The 17793-nt window shown below is 51.0% G+C and overlaps 1 protein-coding gene across 25 annotated transcripts in view; it reads left to right on the plus strand.

Moving 5' to 3' along the window:
- Window positions 1-629: 629 nt before the first annotated feature.
- PAPLN (papilin, proteoglycan like sulfated glycoprotein) overlaps window positions 630-17793 on the plus strand; it is a 43559-nt gene continuing 26395 nt past the window's right edge. For 13 of the 25 annotated variants that reach the window (XR_011532931.1, XR_011532933.1, XR_011532932.1 and 10 more), the window contains exons 1-5: window positions 1754-1869; window positions 3545-3604; window positions 15912-16027; window positions 16907-16967; window positions 17312-17414. Coding sequence is in view for 21 of the 25 variants with exons in the window: in XM_070593752.1 (XP_070449853.1) it covers window positions 3551-3604; window positions 15912-16027; window positions 16907-16967; window positions 17312-17414 (334 nt within the window). In the remaining 4 variants the exon portion in view is untranslated. The other 12 variants (XM_070593758.1, XM_070593762.1, XM_070593767.1 and 9 more) reach the window with 11 other exon arrangements.

Consider the following 17793-nt stretch of genomic DNA (forward strand, 5'->3'; position numbering starts at 1 on the left):
GCTCTGCTCCTTCTGCCTTCCGGCCCCCCAGCGCCCCAAGCATGAAGTCTCTGGTGCAGCCGGCGAGCACCCAAGGGCCCGTGCAGAAGGGAGTTCACAAAGGGAGAGACGGTCTTACACTATTTCCTGAATCTTCTTTCTAAACCACCATTTTTTTTGTGCAGCAATTATGTTCTGGGCACTGTCTCACCATGTCCCCTCTGAGGTAGCGGCGAGGACGCCAGGCTTGAAGAGGAGAAATACTTGCCTATGCCAGTAACTGCTGGCGGGTCCAAGGCTGCCCTTTAACCCTGTGCGGCTCCTACCTCCCCAACCTCTGGGCCGGCTTCGCAGCTGGGGTGGGGAGTAAGAAATCACCGCCTGGTGTCTGAGAAGAAGGGATCACGGAAAAAAAACACAAACAAGTCAGGAAGGTGCCTTGGCTGCGCCGCCCCCCCCCCCCACCCCCCCCACCCCCCACACACACAGCCCCTCTCGCAGGCTTCCTCCACTTAGAGGGGGACCTTTGACCAAGCTCAGAAAATTCCGGGCTGGTGGGGGCAGGGAGCGAGGCTTTCTGAACGGAAGAAACTATTTTTCCTTTTCTAGAGAGGTTTTGGGTAATTCCACTCCCTTCCCTGCCAAGCTTTATCTTTGCCTAAGTATTCACACAAGTCCCCAGGGCTCCATACAGCTGCTGCTTCCTCTGCTCCTCCTTGATGGGTAAGAAATGGGCCAGAATCAAAATGCCTTTGTTTAATAAGCATTTTGTCTGAGCATCAGCCCGGAGAGAAGAGCTGCAGGAGCCGGGGGTCTGAAGGGGGGGCAAGCTCCCCGCTGGTGACTTTTCTCTGCCCCGGTGGAGGCCAGGGGAGAAATGACCCATGGCTGGGAGTAGACAAGGGGCAGAAGAGGATGGGGGAAAGGGACCAGCCTGTGACCTCCCCACCTTTCATGTGCCCCAGGGCCAGTGCTGCTTTCCCAGGGATAGGTGAATTCTAGTTCCAAAAGAGGGATGGCAGGCAAGGAGTGCCTTGGTTGAAAAAAAGGTCAACTAGGAAAGGAAATTAAATTTGTCGAATTTACTGAGCCCCTAACTTGATCCCAACTAGTGCCCTGGGCAGAGGCAATAAGATGCAAGCGTCACTCTCAGGGACCTCACAACTGAGTCAGGGAGACTCAGAGTCCCAGTGTGACACACCGCAGGACTACAGCAGACAGGGACGGAGACTGAGGAGCAGGGGCCACCAGCTCTGCCTGCTATGGTGTGCGGAAGGCTTCTAGAGAAGGTGACTTTTGACCAGGGTCTTGACGGGTGAGTAGGAGTTGGAAAGGTAGAGGGAGTTTGGAGAGTGCATTCTGGGCCCCAAGCTGACTGGGAGGTGGCAAACAGCAGCACGCGTGTGGAAAAACTCAGCCGCGGCGGAAGTATAGACGTCAGGGGTGGAAGACAAGCCTTCCGCTGGACACAGAGGCGCGTCGTACGTAAGGTGGGCGTGGAGCGGGGATGGCACCGAACTGGAAGGCTGGGGCGCAGAGGAATTGGGACTGGAGAGATGTCTGGTGCCGGCCCAAGAGAAGAGAGATGGGGCGGGAGGGCAGACCATGCCTTGGCACACACCCAAGGAGATGGAGGCCCTAGGCATCACCGGTCACTGTGGGGCCTCTCCACCCGGGCACTGTCGTCCTGCCGCGATTGGGGGTGGGTGTCAGCAGGGCTGGGTGGGGGGAGATGGGGCGGGGAGGAAGCCAGCCAGCAGTGGGGAGAGAAAGTCCAACCTCCGCTGGCGTTCCGGGCTGCAGGGCGGACCTCCCAGGCTGGGGCTGGGGCGGGGGCGGGCGCCGACGGAGCGGCACTGCGGACTGCGCGCCCTGCAGCTCCGGGGACAGGTAGGAAGGCGCGGGGACAGGAACCCAGCGGCGGGGCGGGGCCGCCCAGGGGCTGCTGCAGGACTTCTTCCCCACCCGGCTCGCAGGGAGGGAGAGCAGAGTCGGAGGAAGGGGGGCCCGGAGGAGACGCCGCCTGCGGCTCTGCCCGCCGAGGGGGGCGCAGCGCCAGCCCGCGCTCCGCACCGCGCGCCCTCGGCAGGAAAACCCCGGGAGCCGCGGGGGACGGTGCCGGGCAGACGGACGCGACCCGGGCGGCCCCGCGCCGCCGCCCCCGCCTCCTCGGTCCTTCCCTCGGCCGGACGCCGCCCAGGCGCGGGGCCCGGAGACCGAGCGCGCCCCCTCCCCGCGGGGCCGCACCTGCCCTCGCCCGCGCCTGGCGTCCGAAGCGCCACCTTCCCGCCGTAGGGCCACGGGCGCGCTCCCCGGGAGGGTGGGATGGTGCGGAGCCGGTGCCGGGGTGGGGGCGCCTCCTCGGGCGGGGCGGGCGCGGGGAAGATCCTCGCCTGGGGGACGGACGGAGAAGGGTGTCCCGCCGGCCTCGGCCGCCCCCGCGTCTGCGGGGCGTGGTGCGGGGTGCGGCGCGCAGGGATCCCAGGCGCGGGTCCCCGGCAAATCGCCGCGCGCCTGCGGTCGCAGTTTTAAGTGAAGTTCTTCGCTCCTGTCCTCAGTGTCTCCTTTAGAGAAGCATCACCTGTCGCTTATGTCCGTCATCGGCCCTCCGGCGGTGAGGCCGCCTCCCCTCCCGCACGCGGCTCTCCCCGGAGGGGGCGGCGGGGAGGCAGCGCACCGCCTCCCTCACCCCCGCGCCCGGGAACCTCTGATTTGATTGCGAAAATTTAAGAACCAAATGAATCACTGCTGGTGCTAAATTAGCAGAGCGTGTACGTGGTTAAATGTGCTAGGTTACATTCTGCCGAACTCGACTTACGTATGTTGTTTCGTCCTTGTAAACTGGTCATTTTATTCTTAAAAAAAAATTAAAGAGATCATCGGTAAAATACAGGTTTTTAAATTTAAGCATACAAGTCAGTACTTGTTTAATGTTTTGTACTGAACGGGGCACATTGCTTATGTCATTCTCCAACACATGTACACTCGTGCACACACAACGCACACACACACCGGACTGCACTCAGACACTGTCCACACTGCACGTGCACGCAGGACATGCATGCACACACCGAACTCCACGCAGGCACTCTGTTCACACACACCACACTGCTTATGGAGCCTGCTGGTGGAACTTCCCCAGCAGAGAAATGCTGGCGTGGCTTATAAAGTAAGATACAATTAACATTTTAAAAGCATTTGAGTTGAGTTTTAAAAGTGTCTTCAGAGACTTTAAAAAAAAAATAACGAGTTTTTAAACAACTGGTACAATGGCTTTTAAAAAAGGAATCTCTTGCTGAATTTAAACAGCGAGTCTGATAGCTTTGATTCTGAACTCCCTGCTTTCAACAAGGAAGTGTTTTTAATTGTCCTCTTTTTTTTAATTCTCTGAAGCCCTGAAAGAAGTGACTCCTGAACTTTGGGAAGCCACTTTACACGAGCTTTTTCTCCCCTGCGCGTGTGAGCGGCGCCCCGCGGCGTTCCCTCCCTCTGCTGTTCCCCGGGCCACCCGTGGGCCACGAGGCGGGAGGGGCCCGCCGCGCCGCTCACCCCGTCTCTCCCGCAGGCCGAGATGCGGCTGCTCCTGTTCGTGCCCCTGCTGCTGGCCCCGGCGCCCGGGTCCTCGGTGAGTGCGACCCTGCCCGGCCCCGGGAGGAGCCTGCTGGGGAGGAGGGCGCGAGGGGCTCGGCCGGGAGGACGCTCGGGCTCAGGACCGGGGAGGAGCCGACCTGCCGCCGGCTGGAGCCCCTTGACTGCTGGAGCCCCCTGACTGCTGGAGCCCCAGGCGGCAGCAGTGACGGTGACATCCCCAGGAGAGGACCAAAGATGGGAAGATGGGGTGGGAGGGGGCGACACCTCGCCCTGCCCCCCCATCCCCCAGCTCTCTCAAAAAAGGGGCGTGCCGGGCAGGCTGCGGGGGCACAGTTTGCAGGAATGGCAACTTCCCAGAGCCCTCCCCCTTCCGAAGGTGCTGGGTGGACGGTAATGCTGCAGAACCCCCTCCCTGGTCTTCCAGGTTGGAAGGAGGGGCGGGGACAATGATTGCACCAGCCAAGGTGCAGCCAGGTGGACCATCCCCCCAGATGCCTGCTTGGGCCCAAACTCAGCTGCCCTCAGCTGGGCTATTTGGGCCTCGAGATTTGGGGTCCAGTCATTCCCCTCCATGTGGGGTTAGCATCTAGAGCAGGGCTGTCCAATAGTGCTTTCTGAGATGACAGAAATGTTTTGTATCTGTGCTGTCCAATAAGATAGACCCTGGGTTCACGCGGCTATTGAGCACATGAAATGTGGTTAGTGCAACTGAGGAACTGAGTTTGATTTGATTTGATTTTAATTAACTTAGATTAGCCACATGCAGCTAGTGGCTACCGCATTTGTGCAAATTTACAGAGTGGACACGGGAAGGTAACTGGCAGAGTAGCTGTTTCATGAACAGGGGCCCATAGGATGGGGGTCCCTGGAGATCATTCCTGGGTCCTGAGGATATTCAGAGAATCTTCTAGACCACAGGGCCCACCTTTGGGAAGGGGAGGGTCTGCAGAGCTGGGCTTGGTCCTGGAGGCCCCTCCTGCCAAGCTTCTCCTGGCGTGGACAGGATGGAGGGCACAGAGGCAGCCAGGCCCTGTCCTGCCCCTGGAGAGCTCTCCCCAGGGGAGACCCTCAGCCCTCCCAGCCCTCTGTGAGGCAGGCAGGAGGTGCGGGTTGCAGGTTCCAAACTGTCTGCTGCTTGGGGAGGGTGGGGGCAATTCCCCCGTGGAGATGTGAGTGGAGGAGGAGAAGGGCCACGACGGGCAGGCAGGGACAGACGGTAGTGGTGGGCAGCAGGCACTCCTCCAAAGCCCCATGGATCCAGCATGGGCACAGGTGGGTGAGCTAGAGCCCTCCTTCCTCATGTCCTTTCTACCACCTGCTGGCTTCCCACGTCACCTCAGCCGGCCATGGCCCTCCCTAAGTGCCACACTCTGAGGTCCTTGGCACAGGCTTCTTCCTGGTGCCTGGTTGTCTGGAGGCCGCAGTTCAGGTGCGGGAGCCGTGGCGCCAAGACCCCAGGATGAAATCCCGCAGCTGCCCCTTAACAGCTGGGTGACCCTTAGCACATCACCAGGCCTTAGATTCCTTTAATTTGCGGTAATAATGCCCTCCCACAGGTTGCCGTGCAGATGAAATGAGTCAAGGTTTACACAGCGCCCTGGTCCTTTGGCTGCTTTCTCCCTTAGAAATACCTGAGGAGCCTTCTTCTGCCCCCTCCTCCAAGTGTGTGAGCCTCCACGGGCTGGGCCTGGCCTGGCCGGGCTGAGAATCTCCTCCCAGCACCCCGCTTGTTGGGGGGCGGGGGGCGTGGCCACGGCTCACAGCTCGGTTGCCACCCCCGCCGCATCCCCCAGCACTTCTCAGGATGGTCCTCAGTGCGACAGGGATCGGCTTGAACAGAACGAGTAGATGATTAAGGAGGAATAAAGCAGAGGTGCCACCACACTCCTCTGGCCCCCCAACCCCAGGCTGGTCAGGCGGAGGGTTCCTGAGGGGGCTTCCCATCCCCTAGCCTCCACTTCCCTTCCTTCTCTCTCTCTCTCTGTCTCTCTCTGTTTCTTTCTCTCTCTCTGTCTCTCTCTTTCTCTCTCTCTCTCACACACACACACACACATATGCACAGTGGGCAGCTGATCCCCTGGGAACAGTGCAGCAGAAAGGGGGCTCCTGAGTTGCCGCAGGTGGGAGTTGGAGGAGTGGGTGGGGTGCTGAGAGCAGCAAGAGGCAGGTGAGGACAGGTCCAGGGTGAGGTGGACTGGACTAGCTCATTCTGGCTTCACACCATCCTGCAGCTCATAGTTTGGGTAATTACAGAGGAACAAAGCTTGCCTGTGCTGTTGCTGGCTGAATGTGCTTTCTTTCCTCAGACAGCGTGGGCTGGTGCATGTCAACTTGAAAAAGCAAATTTGCCTGTTTTATCCTCAAAATGAATTTATTTGGGAATAGCCAAAATAATTGCAATTTGGAGATGTGCATGCTGTGGCAAACCATAGGCAAATCCAGAAAACAAAGGAGGGGAGCTGCTTTTACAGAGAAAAGGGGGAAATAGGAAGGAGCTGTTCTAAATAAAAGTCCCTTGGGGGAAAAGTAACAGATCAGGGACCCAGAGGCTTCTCATTGGCTGAGCTGCAGCATTTCTCATTGGCTGGGCTGTTGCCAGGCGGCAAGAGAAATCTTCCTTCAGTAGTAGTTTTACTTCCTGTCCAAGATGGAAGGATAGGTCTCTTCCTGTTTGCTGTAACTGGTGATGTAGGCTAGGGCATGAAAGCTTCCTGACTCCAATTTAGTAAAGGTTTCTTTCTTTTATTAATTTCTACATTTCCCCTTTTGATCAAGATCTTTCTCCAAAAGCACCACTGCTTAACAGTCAGGTCTCTGCATGTAGTGGTCTTGTCCCTTGGTGCCAAGAAGGACCTTTCCTGGTTGTTGTGTCCCACATTGGAGGGAAGGTGCATAGTGGGTGAAAACCATCTAGGCCACATTTGAGCAAACAGGCAGGTTAGGAGGAGAACTCTCATGCATTTCCTATTCAAAGTCTATAGTTGTCTGAGGTCGTAGGCGTTGGAAGTCATTTCAAATTGTTGAGCTAACATCACTTTTTCGGGCACGTCATTTTTACAGAGGTTCAACAAGCAGTAGGTACATAACTTCACAATAAGTATACAGAGTAAGATTAAGAGCAAACTATGAGCCCAGTTTACAGGATGGTTCTAAACCAGGAGCCCAGACCTGAAGGTAACCAGCTGAACAAATCAAGACAGTGGATTGGTAGGTGAAATTTGTTGTAGCCAGTGTGCTTGCTCACTAATCTTACATAATTGGGTTTCCACTTCCCCAGAGGCATTTATGAGCAAGAGGAGGTGTTTCCCACTGCACAGACACCTCCTTGCTCAGCAAGTAGATAATCAAGGGCTATACCATTATCCAAACCTACCTTGGCCAGTGAGTTAAGCAATCGTTGCTGAGCTTAAGTTGTTTTGGCTGTGGAGTTAGCCAACTCTTCTAGTGTCAGAGAGAGCTTCTCGATCATTTGTTGATTGGTACTTGCTCCGATCCATGGGAAGGAAGCTCGTCCCATGGAGGCAAACTGAGTCATGTACACCTCCTGGAAGCTCTTGTTTAGAGCAACTATGGGGATTTGATGGGAGAGACCAATGAGAGGTCTCTGGTTTTGCAAAGAGAACAGGACAGTGAGTACAGCCAGGGTACACTGTCCTTGTAGTCTTCAGCTGTCAAGGCAACGAGCTGCCCAAGCATAAAGGTCATTACTGAGACCTCCACAGATGAAAATGTGACCAGGAGGTGTACATAAGTCTCCCACATAGGCAATATCATCTATATACTCATTCATCGGCATAGGGGTGTTAGCATTATATGACCAAGGCTCAGATACTATGTTGTCACATACCAAGAGGTTGCCTAGATATATGGATATAACAAGAAATTTACAGATGGCCTGGGTTACATTGGTGACCCCACAGAATTTTTCATGCAAATATTCAAAAGATCTTGTTTTCCCCTCCCAAGGCTGGGTTAGAGTAAAGCAAGGAGCAAGTTTAAGTGGGCTTAGTACCCCGAGTCGGTAGGATGGGCTGGCAGATCAATTTAGATAAACAACAGCATCTGGAGTCCCAGTGACAGTACTTATAGGGTGAACTAAGGGGTCATTACTGTCTTGAACAGACCGAGGTTTCTGATGGCAAATTCAGCAAACAGAGGTTTCCCCCTTTTGCAAGGGATTGGGAAATGCAAACAAGGGCATTGTCCTTCTAGGAGAGGGAGGGAGAAAGTAAAGAAACAACAGTGGGCAGAGGGTGTCCAGGCCTGGTCCAGTCATGTCAGGAAAGCTGTCGCCTCACATGTCAGCTGCTTCTCTTCCTGGTCAGTTTGATTTGAGGTCTCCGGTGTTGGGTCAGGACCAGATGTCAGGTGGAGCCTTTTCAGCTGTGAGATGTGTACCCAAGGCTCGAGTCCCTGAGGTTTGGCTGTCACCTGGGTGGGGACAGTCCCTTCCAAGGAGATTTTAAGGGCAGTAAAATTGGAAACGTCAGTTTGGAGTATCATAGCCAGACCTTTAAGGAAACAGGAATAATTCAGGATCCAGTCCAGCTTACAGGTATATAACAAAACCTTGAAGACAATAGGACTAGAATTTAGTATCTACAAAAGTGCAAGCATAATTTCTCTCTCCACAATAATCTCTAGTTTTAAATAATGATAATCATAGTAAAACTAATTTGTTTGTATTAAACTCGGCCTGATTATTTATATAAATGCAGCAAGAATAGTGATTGACCATAAAAGCTTTTTTTTTTTTTTTTAAGATTTTATTTTTCCTTTTTCTCCCCAAAGCCCCCCGGTACATAGTTGTATATTCTTCGTTGTGGGTCCTTCCAGTTGTGGCATGTGGGACGCTGCCTCAGCGTGGTCTGATGAGCAGTGCCATGTCCGTGCCCAGGATTCGAACCAACGAAACACTGGGCCGCCTGCAGTGGAGCGCACGAGCTTAACCACTCGGCCACGGGGCCAGCCCCGACCACAAAAGCTTTTTTTAAAGATTGTTTGGCTGAAACCTTGTAAGCGAGCTTCTAGGCTGATTTTTCAAGCAGTAACTGAAAGCTGTCTGGTCACGTCTGAGTCTATGGACATCTTTCTTGAATATAACATTCTAGTCCAAGTCGTGGTAAAATAGCCAGTGTTTCCAACTGTGTTTTGTTACAAGGAGAACAGACCTTCATGAGCCCGTGCAAAAATGTGTATTGTCATGAAAAGAATACTTAAGAGTTTCCGAATTCTGGATGGATCAGGTGGAGAGAAAAAGAGGAATGTTTTAACCCTTGTTGCAAAGATATACTCTACCAAATTGCTGTAAGTTACAGACAGCTTCAAGGAGAGGAGAAAAAGGGGTCCTTTACACCTGGAAAATAAAGCATCAAAGCAGTCATTCCTTCACTCCAGTTCCACAAGCTCCCACCCAGGTTAGTGTTATGAACTTAAAGTTATCAAGCCTGCACCCAGAGTACTCGTCAGGTTCTTTCATCAATCTCTTTGCAAAGGAAGCATATTTGTAAAAGCATCAAAGTAAAACAATAACTGTCTATAACTAACAAAAAAACTTTTTAAAAAGGCAATAGGGTTGGGGCTGGCCTGGTGGCGCAGCGGTTAAGTTCGCATGTTCCGTTTTGGTGGCCTGGGGTTCGCCCATTCGGATCTTGGGTGCGGACATGGCACTGCTTGGCACGCCATGCTGTGGTAGGCATCCCACGTATAAAGTAGAGGAAGATGGCCATGGATGTTAGCTCAGGGCCAGTCTTCCTCAGCAAAAAGAGGAGGACTGGCAGATGTTAGCTCAGGACTAATATTCCAAAAAAAAAAAAAGGCAATGGGTAAATACAATTGACAATAAAATTTGGGTATTTTTATCCTATACATTTTAGATAGTAACTAGGATTACAGGTAATAACATTATATTAGGACATATCAGATGTTTAGGAATTTTATATGATTTCTAGAACACTTTTTAGTAATATTCATCCATACACTATAACTTAAAAAGGCTTATTATCACTTATTCAACCATGCTTCTCATATAACTCGACACACCAAATAAGCCTAATTAGTGTACTCTCTCTCTTTTTACAAGGAGAGGGAATAAAATCTTTTGTTACTAAACCTATGTTCAGTAATTAGTGTTTCAGTATTTTATCTTGTTTGGAAAATGATTTAGGTATTCAGTGACTCTCCATTGTTTAGTTTAACTTAGTATGAACTTCGATCTTATTTATATTTATGTTAATTACTTACTTTTAACAGTCATGCTAGGATTAGACGTTAAATAGTCAACCATCATCTCAAGTTACTTTCTTGCTGACAAATTTTGTAACAGAGACGGCATGAACCTACATGACTAGTACACTCAGGCGGAGGAAAAAATTGTACATTTTCACTACACCCAATACTAAAAAGTCTGAAGACATGCCCGTTTTTTATTTATACGGACAACCTTAAGCTAGCTTTTATTTACTAAAGATTAATCCTAGATCACGTGAACCTGAAAAGCATTTAAATTAGTTTCTATTATGTTTCTGAGATTTAGGAATACTTAATTTATAAGTGCTTAATTTCAAGCCAATTAAATAGAGGTTTTTACAAATCAATTCTCTCAATGCCATCTGGAGGTAGAAAAATATCACATCTCTATAAGATACGTACATACATACATACATAGACACGTAGACATAGATTTCATTTTAAACTTTTAGCCATGTCTCGGTACAAAACTCAAGAGTTGGATGCAAGTTGTATTTCTGGCAGATGGACTAAAGAAAGGTTCCTTGTTCAGATGGCGAAAGTCTTTTACTAAAAACTTTTATTTGCATGCTGTGAGAATCCTTTTAGAGCTGTATTTGGAGTCATTTTGTCTTATCAAAAGTCTAGGGTAACTGCTATTTACAATTTTCTTTCTAGTTGTTTATTTGCTCCACTTAACTTAGGAGTTAGGGACTTAGCATTTGAATCCTCAGAGGGTCTGATTGTTTTTTTCTCAAGCTAACATTGGTTTATATCATTATATAAATTTCAGTTGTACATCAGTATATTTCGATTTCTGTGTAGACTACATCATGTGCACATCCAAAGACTAATTACCATCCGTCACTGTACACGTGAGCCCTCTCACCCCTTCCGCCCTCCCCCCACCTCCCTTCCCCTCTGGTAACCACCAATCTAATCTCTGTATCTATGTGTTTGTTTGTTGTTGTTGTTGTTCTCTTCTCCTTATGAGTGAGATCATGGTATTTGACTTTCTCTGTCTGACTTATTTCGCTTAGCATAATATTCTCAAGGTCCATCCATGTCGACGCAAATGGCAAGATTTCACTTGTTTTTATAGCTGAGTAGTATTCCATTGTGTATATATGCCACGTCTTCTTTATCCATTCATCCCTTGATGGGCACTTAGCTTGTTTCCAAGGCTTGGCTATTGTGAATAATGCTGCAGTAAACATAGGGGTGCAATTATCTTTACACATTCGTGTTTTTGTGTTCATTGGATAGATACCCAGAAGTGGAACAGCTGGATCATATGCTAGTTCTATTCTTAATTTTTTGAGGAATCTCCATACTGTTTTCCATAGCGGCTGCACCAGTTTGCACTCCCACCAGCAGTGTATGAGGGTTCCCTTCTCTCCACACCCTCTCCAACACTTGCTGTTTCCTGTCTTGTTAATTATAGCCATTCTGATGGGTGTGAGGTGATATCTCATTGTAGGTTTGATTTGCATACCCCTAATAATTAGTGATGTTGGACATCTTCTCATGTGCCTGTTGGCCATCTGTATATCTTCTTTGGAAAAATGTTCAGATCCTTTGCCCATTTTTTAATTGGGTTGTTTGTTTCTTTGTTGTTGAGTTGTATGAGTTCTTTACATATTTTTAATATTAACCCCTTATCAGATATTTGGTTTGCAAATGTCTTCTCCCAGTTGTTAGGTTGTCTTTTCATTTGTGATCGTTTCCTTTGCTGTGCAGGAGCTTTTTAGTCTGATGTAGTCCCATTTGTTTATTTTTTGTTTCCCTTGCCTTGTGAGACATGGTTTTCGAAAAGATGCTGCTAAGACAGATGTCAAAGTGCCTATGTTTTCTTCTAGAAGTTTCATGGTGTCAGGTCTTACATTCAAGTCTTTAATCCATTTTGAGTTAATTTTTGTGTATGGCATAGGATAATGGTCTACTTTCATTCTTTTGCATGTAGCTGTTTAGTTTTCCCAACACCATTTATTGAAGAGACTTTCCTTTCTCCATTGTTTGTTCTTTCTCCCTTGTTGAAAATCAGCTGTCCATAGATGTTCAGGGTTATTTCTGGGCTCTCGATTCTGTTCCATTGATCTGTGTGCCTGTTTTTGTGCCAGTACCATGCCGTTTTGGTTACTATAGCTTTGTAGTATTTTTGAAATCAGGGAGTGTGATACCTCCAGCTTTGTTTTTTCTCAGGATTGGTTGGCTATTTGGAGTCTTTTGTTGTTCCATATAAATTTAAAGATTCTTTGTTCTATTTCTGTGAAAAATATCATTGGGATTTTGGTAAGGATTGCATTGAATCTGTAGATTGCTTTAGGAAGTATGGACATTTTAGTTATGCTAATTCTTCCAATTCATGAGCACAGAGTATCTTTCCATTTCTTTGTGTCATCTTCGATTTCTTTCAATGTTTTATAGTTTTCAGTGTATAGGTCTTTCTCCTCTTTGGTTAAATTTATTTGTAGGTGTTTTATTCTTTTTATTGTATTGTAAATGGGACTGTATTCATAATTCCTCTTTCTGCTATTTTCGTTGTTAGTGTATAGAAATGCAACTGATTTTTGTATGTTGAGTTTGTATCCTGCAACTTTACTGTGTTTGTTTATTATTGCTAATATGTTTTTGGTGGATTCTTTAGGGTTTTCTATATATGAAATCCTGTCATCTGCAAATAGTGAGTTTCACTTCTTCCTTTCCACTTTACATCCCTTTTATTACTTTTCCTTGCCTGATGGCTCTGGCTAGGACTTCCAATACTATGTTAAAGAAGAGTGGTGACAGTGGGCTTCCTTGTCGGGTTCCTGTTCTTAGAGGGATAGCTTTCAGTTTTTCACTGTTGAGTATGATGTTAGCTGTGGGTTTGTCATATGGGTCCTTTATTATGTTGAGGTACTTTCCTTCTATACCCATTTTATTCAGTTTTTATCATAAATGGATGTTGTATCTTGTCCAAAGCTTTCTCTGCATCTATTGAGATGATCATGTGATTTTTATTCTTCATTTTGTTGATCTGGTGTATCACGTTGATTGCCTTGAGGATGCTGAGGCATCCCTGCATCTCAGAGGGCCTGATTTTTTTTTTTTAAAGATTTTATTTTTCCTTTTTCTCTCCAAAGCCCCCGGTACATAGTTGTATATTTTTAGTTGTGGGTCCTTCTAGTTGGGGCATGTGGGATGCCACCTCAGCATGGCCTGATCAGTGGTGCCTTGTCCACGCCCAGGATCCAAACCAGCAAAACCCTGGGTTGCCAAAGCAGAGCATGTGAACATAACCACTTGGACACAGGGCTGGCCCCAGTGGCCGATTCTTGAAGCAGGTTTTCGCAGAGGGGAAGAGAGGAAGATGGCATCAGGGGTGGAGCCTGGCCACAAGATGGCTGCCGGGGCAGAGTCTGAGACAAAGGAGTCTGGGAAGACAAACATGATGGCGCCTGAGACAAAGAAGAATGGGGAGGGAAACGTCAGTTTTCAGAAGCCATTTTGCTCTCCCTCCGTTTTTCAGTTGTTTGGGCTAATTTAGACCAGGTATCTTGTAGTGAGGTGATTTTAGAGCTTTGTGTGTATCCAGAAGCCTCCAGGTACCAAAGTAAATAGACATACCATTCATTTTGCCTAACTTTAGAGCCCCGTCTTCCAATTTGGTTTAGCTCCTGTGGGGAGAGTAGGGAGGGGCTGTTCTAAAGGAAAGTCCTCTGGGGGAAAGTGGCAGTTCAGGGGGGCAGTGGCTTCTCTTGGCTGCGCTGCGATGTTTCTCATTGGCTGGGCTGTTGCCGATGCATAAGGTCATTGCAGTTCCAGGCTGTCTCTGATCTGTTTGGCCCACTTAGTTAAAAATGCGCATGTAGGGGCCCAAAGTGCTTAAACCCAGCCAGGGTCCCTGAAGGAGGGTTTCCCTCAGAACAGTTAGATGACTGGGATCCCACTTCTGAAATTTCCACCGAAAACCCAAGAAAGCTTGCTAGAGTCCTAGTCCTGATCCCCGAAGGAATCTAAAAACAAAAGCACAGTTGCTGGATTCCCAGCCCTGAATCCAAAAGGAATCTGGAAACCAAAGAAAAACACCTGGATTGTCCGCAAGCCCGAGCCCCAAAGGAGCTGTGCCTCCTTCAGAAGACAACTGGGTACTCAACCAGGACGCCGCCGTGATCCGGACAGAGACTCGAACTGGGAGGACAAAGTCCCTCTCCTGAGAGGACAAAGCCTATCTGGATCCTGAATGAAGGTGGAGAGATCAGAACACGAAGGGAGCCGAGCTGGGAGTCCAAGAGGAGACGCACCAAACCGAAAGCGGGCCACGACTCAGAGCCGTGAGCACAAGGGGCTCAGTGCGGGTACCTGACTCGATTCTGGGGGTCGCCATCTCTCAGGGGTCCCCTGCCAGCAACAGGACATATTTCCAGTACTCCTGCCTGCTGGCAAAACTGGAAGCAAAGTCCGATGTTTGTCCAGCTCGTCTAGTATTAGGACTCATCTAGTGTCTCATTTGATTGCCCCAGTGAGGTAGGTGGGAACATAGCCCAGCCCGAGAGCAGAGGCCCGGGGTGAAGCTGACCGGCTATTGTGTCCACTTGTTCCTGTGTGGCTCCCTCTCTCTCTGCCTCACTTTTCTTATCCATGCACTGGGTCTGTCGGGTTGTTCCGATGGTTAGATGAGAGAACATGTGTGTAGCGCATGGAGTTCTCATGCCAGCTGCAGGGCGTCAGATCTTTCCGGTGGGAACCTCTATCCATTAGGGTTATATGCCTGTTCCAGAGTCCCAAATAACAGTCCTTCAGCAAGTCTCCTTCAACAAGAGAGACTTGACCCCTCTCTCACATAAACACCCAGAGGTCAGAAGTCCAGGGATGTTTGGTCTCACAAAGTCCTCCAGGCTCTGGGGTCCTTCTGTTTTTGCTGACTGAAGGTCACCTCATAGTCAAGAAGGCTGCTCTCATCCCAGCCATCACATCTGCTTTCCAACCAGCAGGAAAGAGTATAGCAGGAAGAAGAAAAAGGACAAATGCACATGCATGCAAGCTATCTATTAAGGAGACTACCAGATGCTGCTGCCCAACACTTTTATTTACATCTCACTGATGAGAACTTAGACACACAGCCACCATCAGCTGCAGGAAGTCTGGGAAATGAACTTTTAGAGAGGTAGCCAGGTACCTAGCTAAGAGTCAAGGGTTCTCTCACAATGGGAGAAGGGGAGGATGGATACTGGAGGACTCCTGGGAGTCTCTGCCACAGGTTGGTAGCTCCCCTCCCCCCACCCCAGAGGATTAGATTAAATTCCTAGTTTAATAGGCCAGAAACTTCAGAAATGAGGTCAGCACACAGAGCAGAAGCAGGTGCAACAAGGCCTGGTGTGGCTACTCCACTCTACACCCTGGGGAAGCATGGCGCTGCCTGTGGGTGACATTCCCTGCAAGGATGGAGCCCTACCTACCTTCCCACCCTTTTATATCTCCCTCCTGGAAGGGCGCCCTCTGCTGACCCATGGCTCCCATGCAGGGGAACGTTTGCAGACTTCTCAGTTCTCAAATCAGACTCTGCACAGGCCAGTGCATATCCTTGTCTGGGGAGAAAGTCTCTACCCTCAGCCTGGCAGTTTCCAGCAAATAGCAGGAGCTGCTGGTGGTGGCTACCTTGACAGATGAGAGAACCACGGCAGAGCCAGCTTAGGTGACTGGCCCAGAGTCAGGCAGATCCTAAGCGAGAAGCAGAGTGGGTGCCCCTCATCATCTGCCGTGCCTCTGTCCTGTGTTGCTTCCCTTCTTTTAGGGCCCCTACATCAGTGGTAACCCACAAATGCCTGGCCCTGTGCACTGCCCCTGGCTGTAGGGTTCTGCCCCCAGGTGGCCCCTGGAACTCCAGATTTTTCCTGGCTGCCTTCCGCTTTCCTCCAGGCCTGGCTCGCAGCTGCTTATGGTGAAAGCTGGATAGTTGTGTAAATGAGTGTGTTCAGGGTGCCTGGCGTGCTGCTGAGTCTTGAGGGGCTGGCTCTAGCAGGGAGAATCCCAGGCCCCTTTTGGGCAGGGGGCCCTCGGGTGAGCCTCTGAGTGCCCTGGTGGGGGCTCCGAGTGCTGACTCACGCTCCTGAGCCCATCTTCTCCTCCAGGCTCCCCAGCTGAGGCAGCAGAGCGACACCTGGGGTCTCTGGGGCAACTGGAGCCCCTGCAGCCGGACCTGCGGAGGGGGCGTCAGCTTCCGGGAGCGCCCCTGCTACTCTCAGAGGTAGGGGAGGCTGGAATGGGCCAACTTGTTAAAAGAGATGCGAGGGAGTCTGCTGGGTCCTGGCCTGGGAATCCAGCGCCAGCACTGGGCCCCACGGGCAGAAGCCACCATGCAATAGATTTGTTCTGGGAGCAGTAGCGATGGAGTATTTGAAATCAAGTTATTTCCCCCATATGAACACTCTGATTTCCGCAATCTACCTCATTTTGGAGGAGCTGGAGCCATCCCTGCCTCATCTACCCCTGGGTCTCCGGCTCCTAATGCAGAGCCTGGCATGTGGCAGGTGCCGTAAATTCTTGTCGAATTAATGAATAACCTTCAACCCATAATTCCTAAACTGACACAGCCTCTTTGTCAAGTATACGTGTTTCCCATGTCAAGTGACTTGTTAAGCACCTACTGTGTGCCCTGCACTCTGACAGGTGCTGTAGAGGGGTGGGCACAAAAGAAGGGCTGATGACACCTTGCCTGTTAGCGGGTGTAGCTCACTATTCCTGAGAACCTGTGTGAGGAGGAAGAGAGGTGAGACGTTCTTCTTAGCCCCTTAGACTCATTGACTCCTTAAGTGACTGAATTACCTCCCCAGGTGGGTATTTATTGCATCTTATTTTATCTCCAGGGGCAGAATTTGGGTCTTCTCTGGAAATTTGCTTTCAGAGGCAGAGTGGCCCCAAGTTAGACTCCTGGGTAGTTAGAATTCCCAGTCTTGCTTCTCTGGGATAAACATGGGGCTCACCGTACCCACCTGAGGGGACTGATAAGGGCGGGCACCCCCTCCTCACCTTGGCCCCCCTGTGCCCACCTGCGGAAGACCCCAGGAGGGGTCAGGGGCTGCTGGGTCGCGGGGGTTCGGGTCTTCCCGGTGATCTCGTCTTGCAGGGGAGATGGGGGCTCCAGCTGCGTGGGCCCGGCCCGGAACCACCGCTCTTGCCGCACCGAGGTAAAGCCCACGGTGGGGGGCACCAGCTTCCAGGACCCACCATCCGGCTGACATCCCGCCCCGGGCGCCGCCCTCCTGTGGCTCCAGCCACCCCACCCAGGCCCCTCAGTTAGCCGGGCCTACCGGAGCCCCTTCCTGCCCCCGCACCTGCAGGGACAGCCTCTCCTCGGGCGGCCTGGAGCCCCCGCACCTGGAGCGGAGCGCACGGGAGCCCTGGGGGCCGACTCCGACTCCCGGAGCTAGGAGAGCTGGGGAGGAGGAGAGCGGGGGAGGAGGGGACCGGGACCCTGACGGGAGGGGCAGACCCCGGTGGTGGACTCCCTCCCTTGCTCTCCACCCCACAGAGCTGCCCCGAGGGCGCCCGGGATTTCCGGGCCGAGCAGTGCGCGGAGTTCGACGGCCGCGAGTTCCAGGGCCGGCGGTACCGGTGGCTGCCCTACTACCGGGGTAAGGCGCCCGGGGCCCGACGCCGCGCTCTGCTCCCCGGCTCCGCATCGTTTTGGGATCTCTTTTACACACAGATTTTTCGTCTCAATTTTTATTACCGTATTGTAGGCGCTTTGTCAGATTTTATAATATCACCAGTGCCCCCAGCAACACAACACTGGTGGTCATTTTGAGGTCTTTCCGTCCTTTTCTCCCTTTGTACACATTACAAACAAAGCCGTGTCCGTGTCTACGCCGCTCGGAGCCCCATGTGTTTCGCCGGCTCCCCGCAGCATCCCTCCTGCTGCGCAGGGTCGAGGCGGGGGGCGGGGGGAGGGGGATTGTGTCGGTGGGGGGCGCGCGGGGGCGGGGCGGGGCGCGGCTGGCGCCGGGTTTGCGC

The sequence above is a fragment of the Equus przewalskii genome, chromosome 25 (genome assembly GCF_037783145.1).
Source record: "Equus przewalskii isolate Varuska chromosome 25, EquPr2, whole genome shotgun sequence".
NCBI classification, from domain to species: domain Eukaryota; kingdom Metazoa; phylum Chordata; class Mammalia; order Perissodactyla; family Equidae; genus Equus; species Equus przewalskii.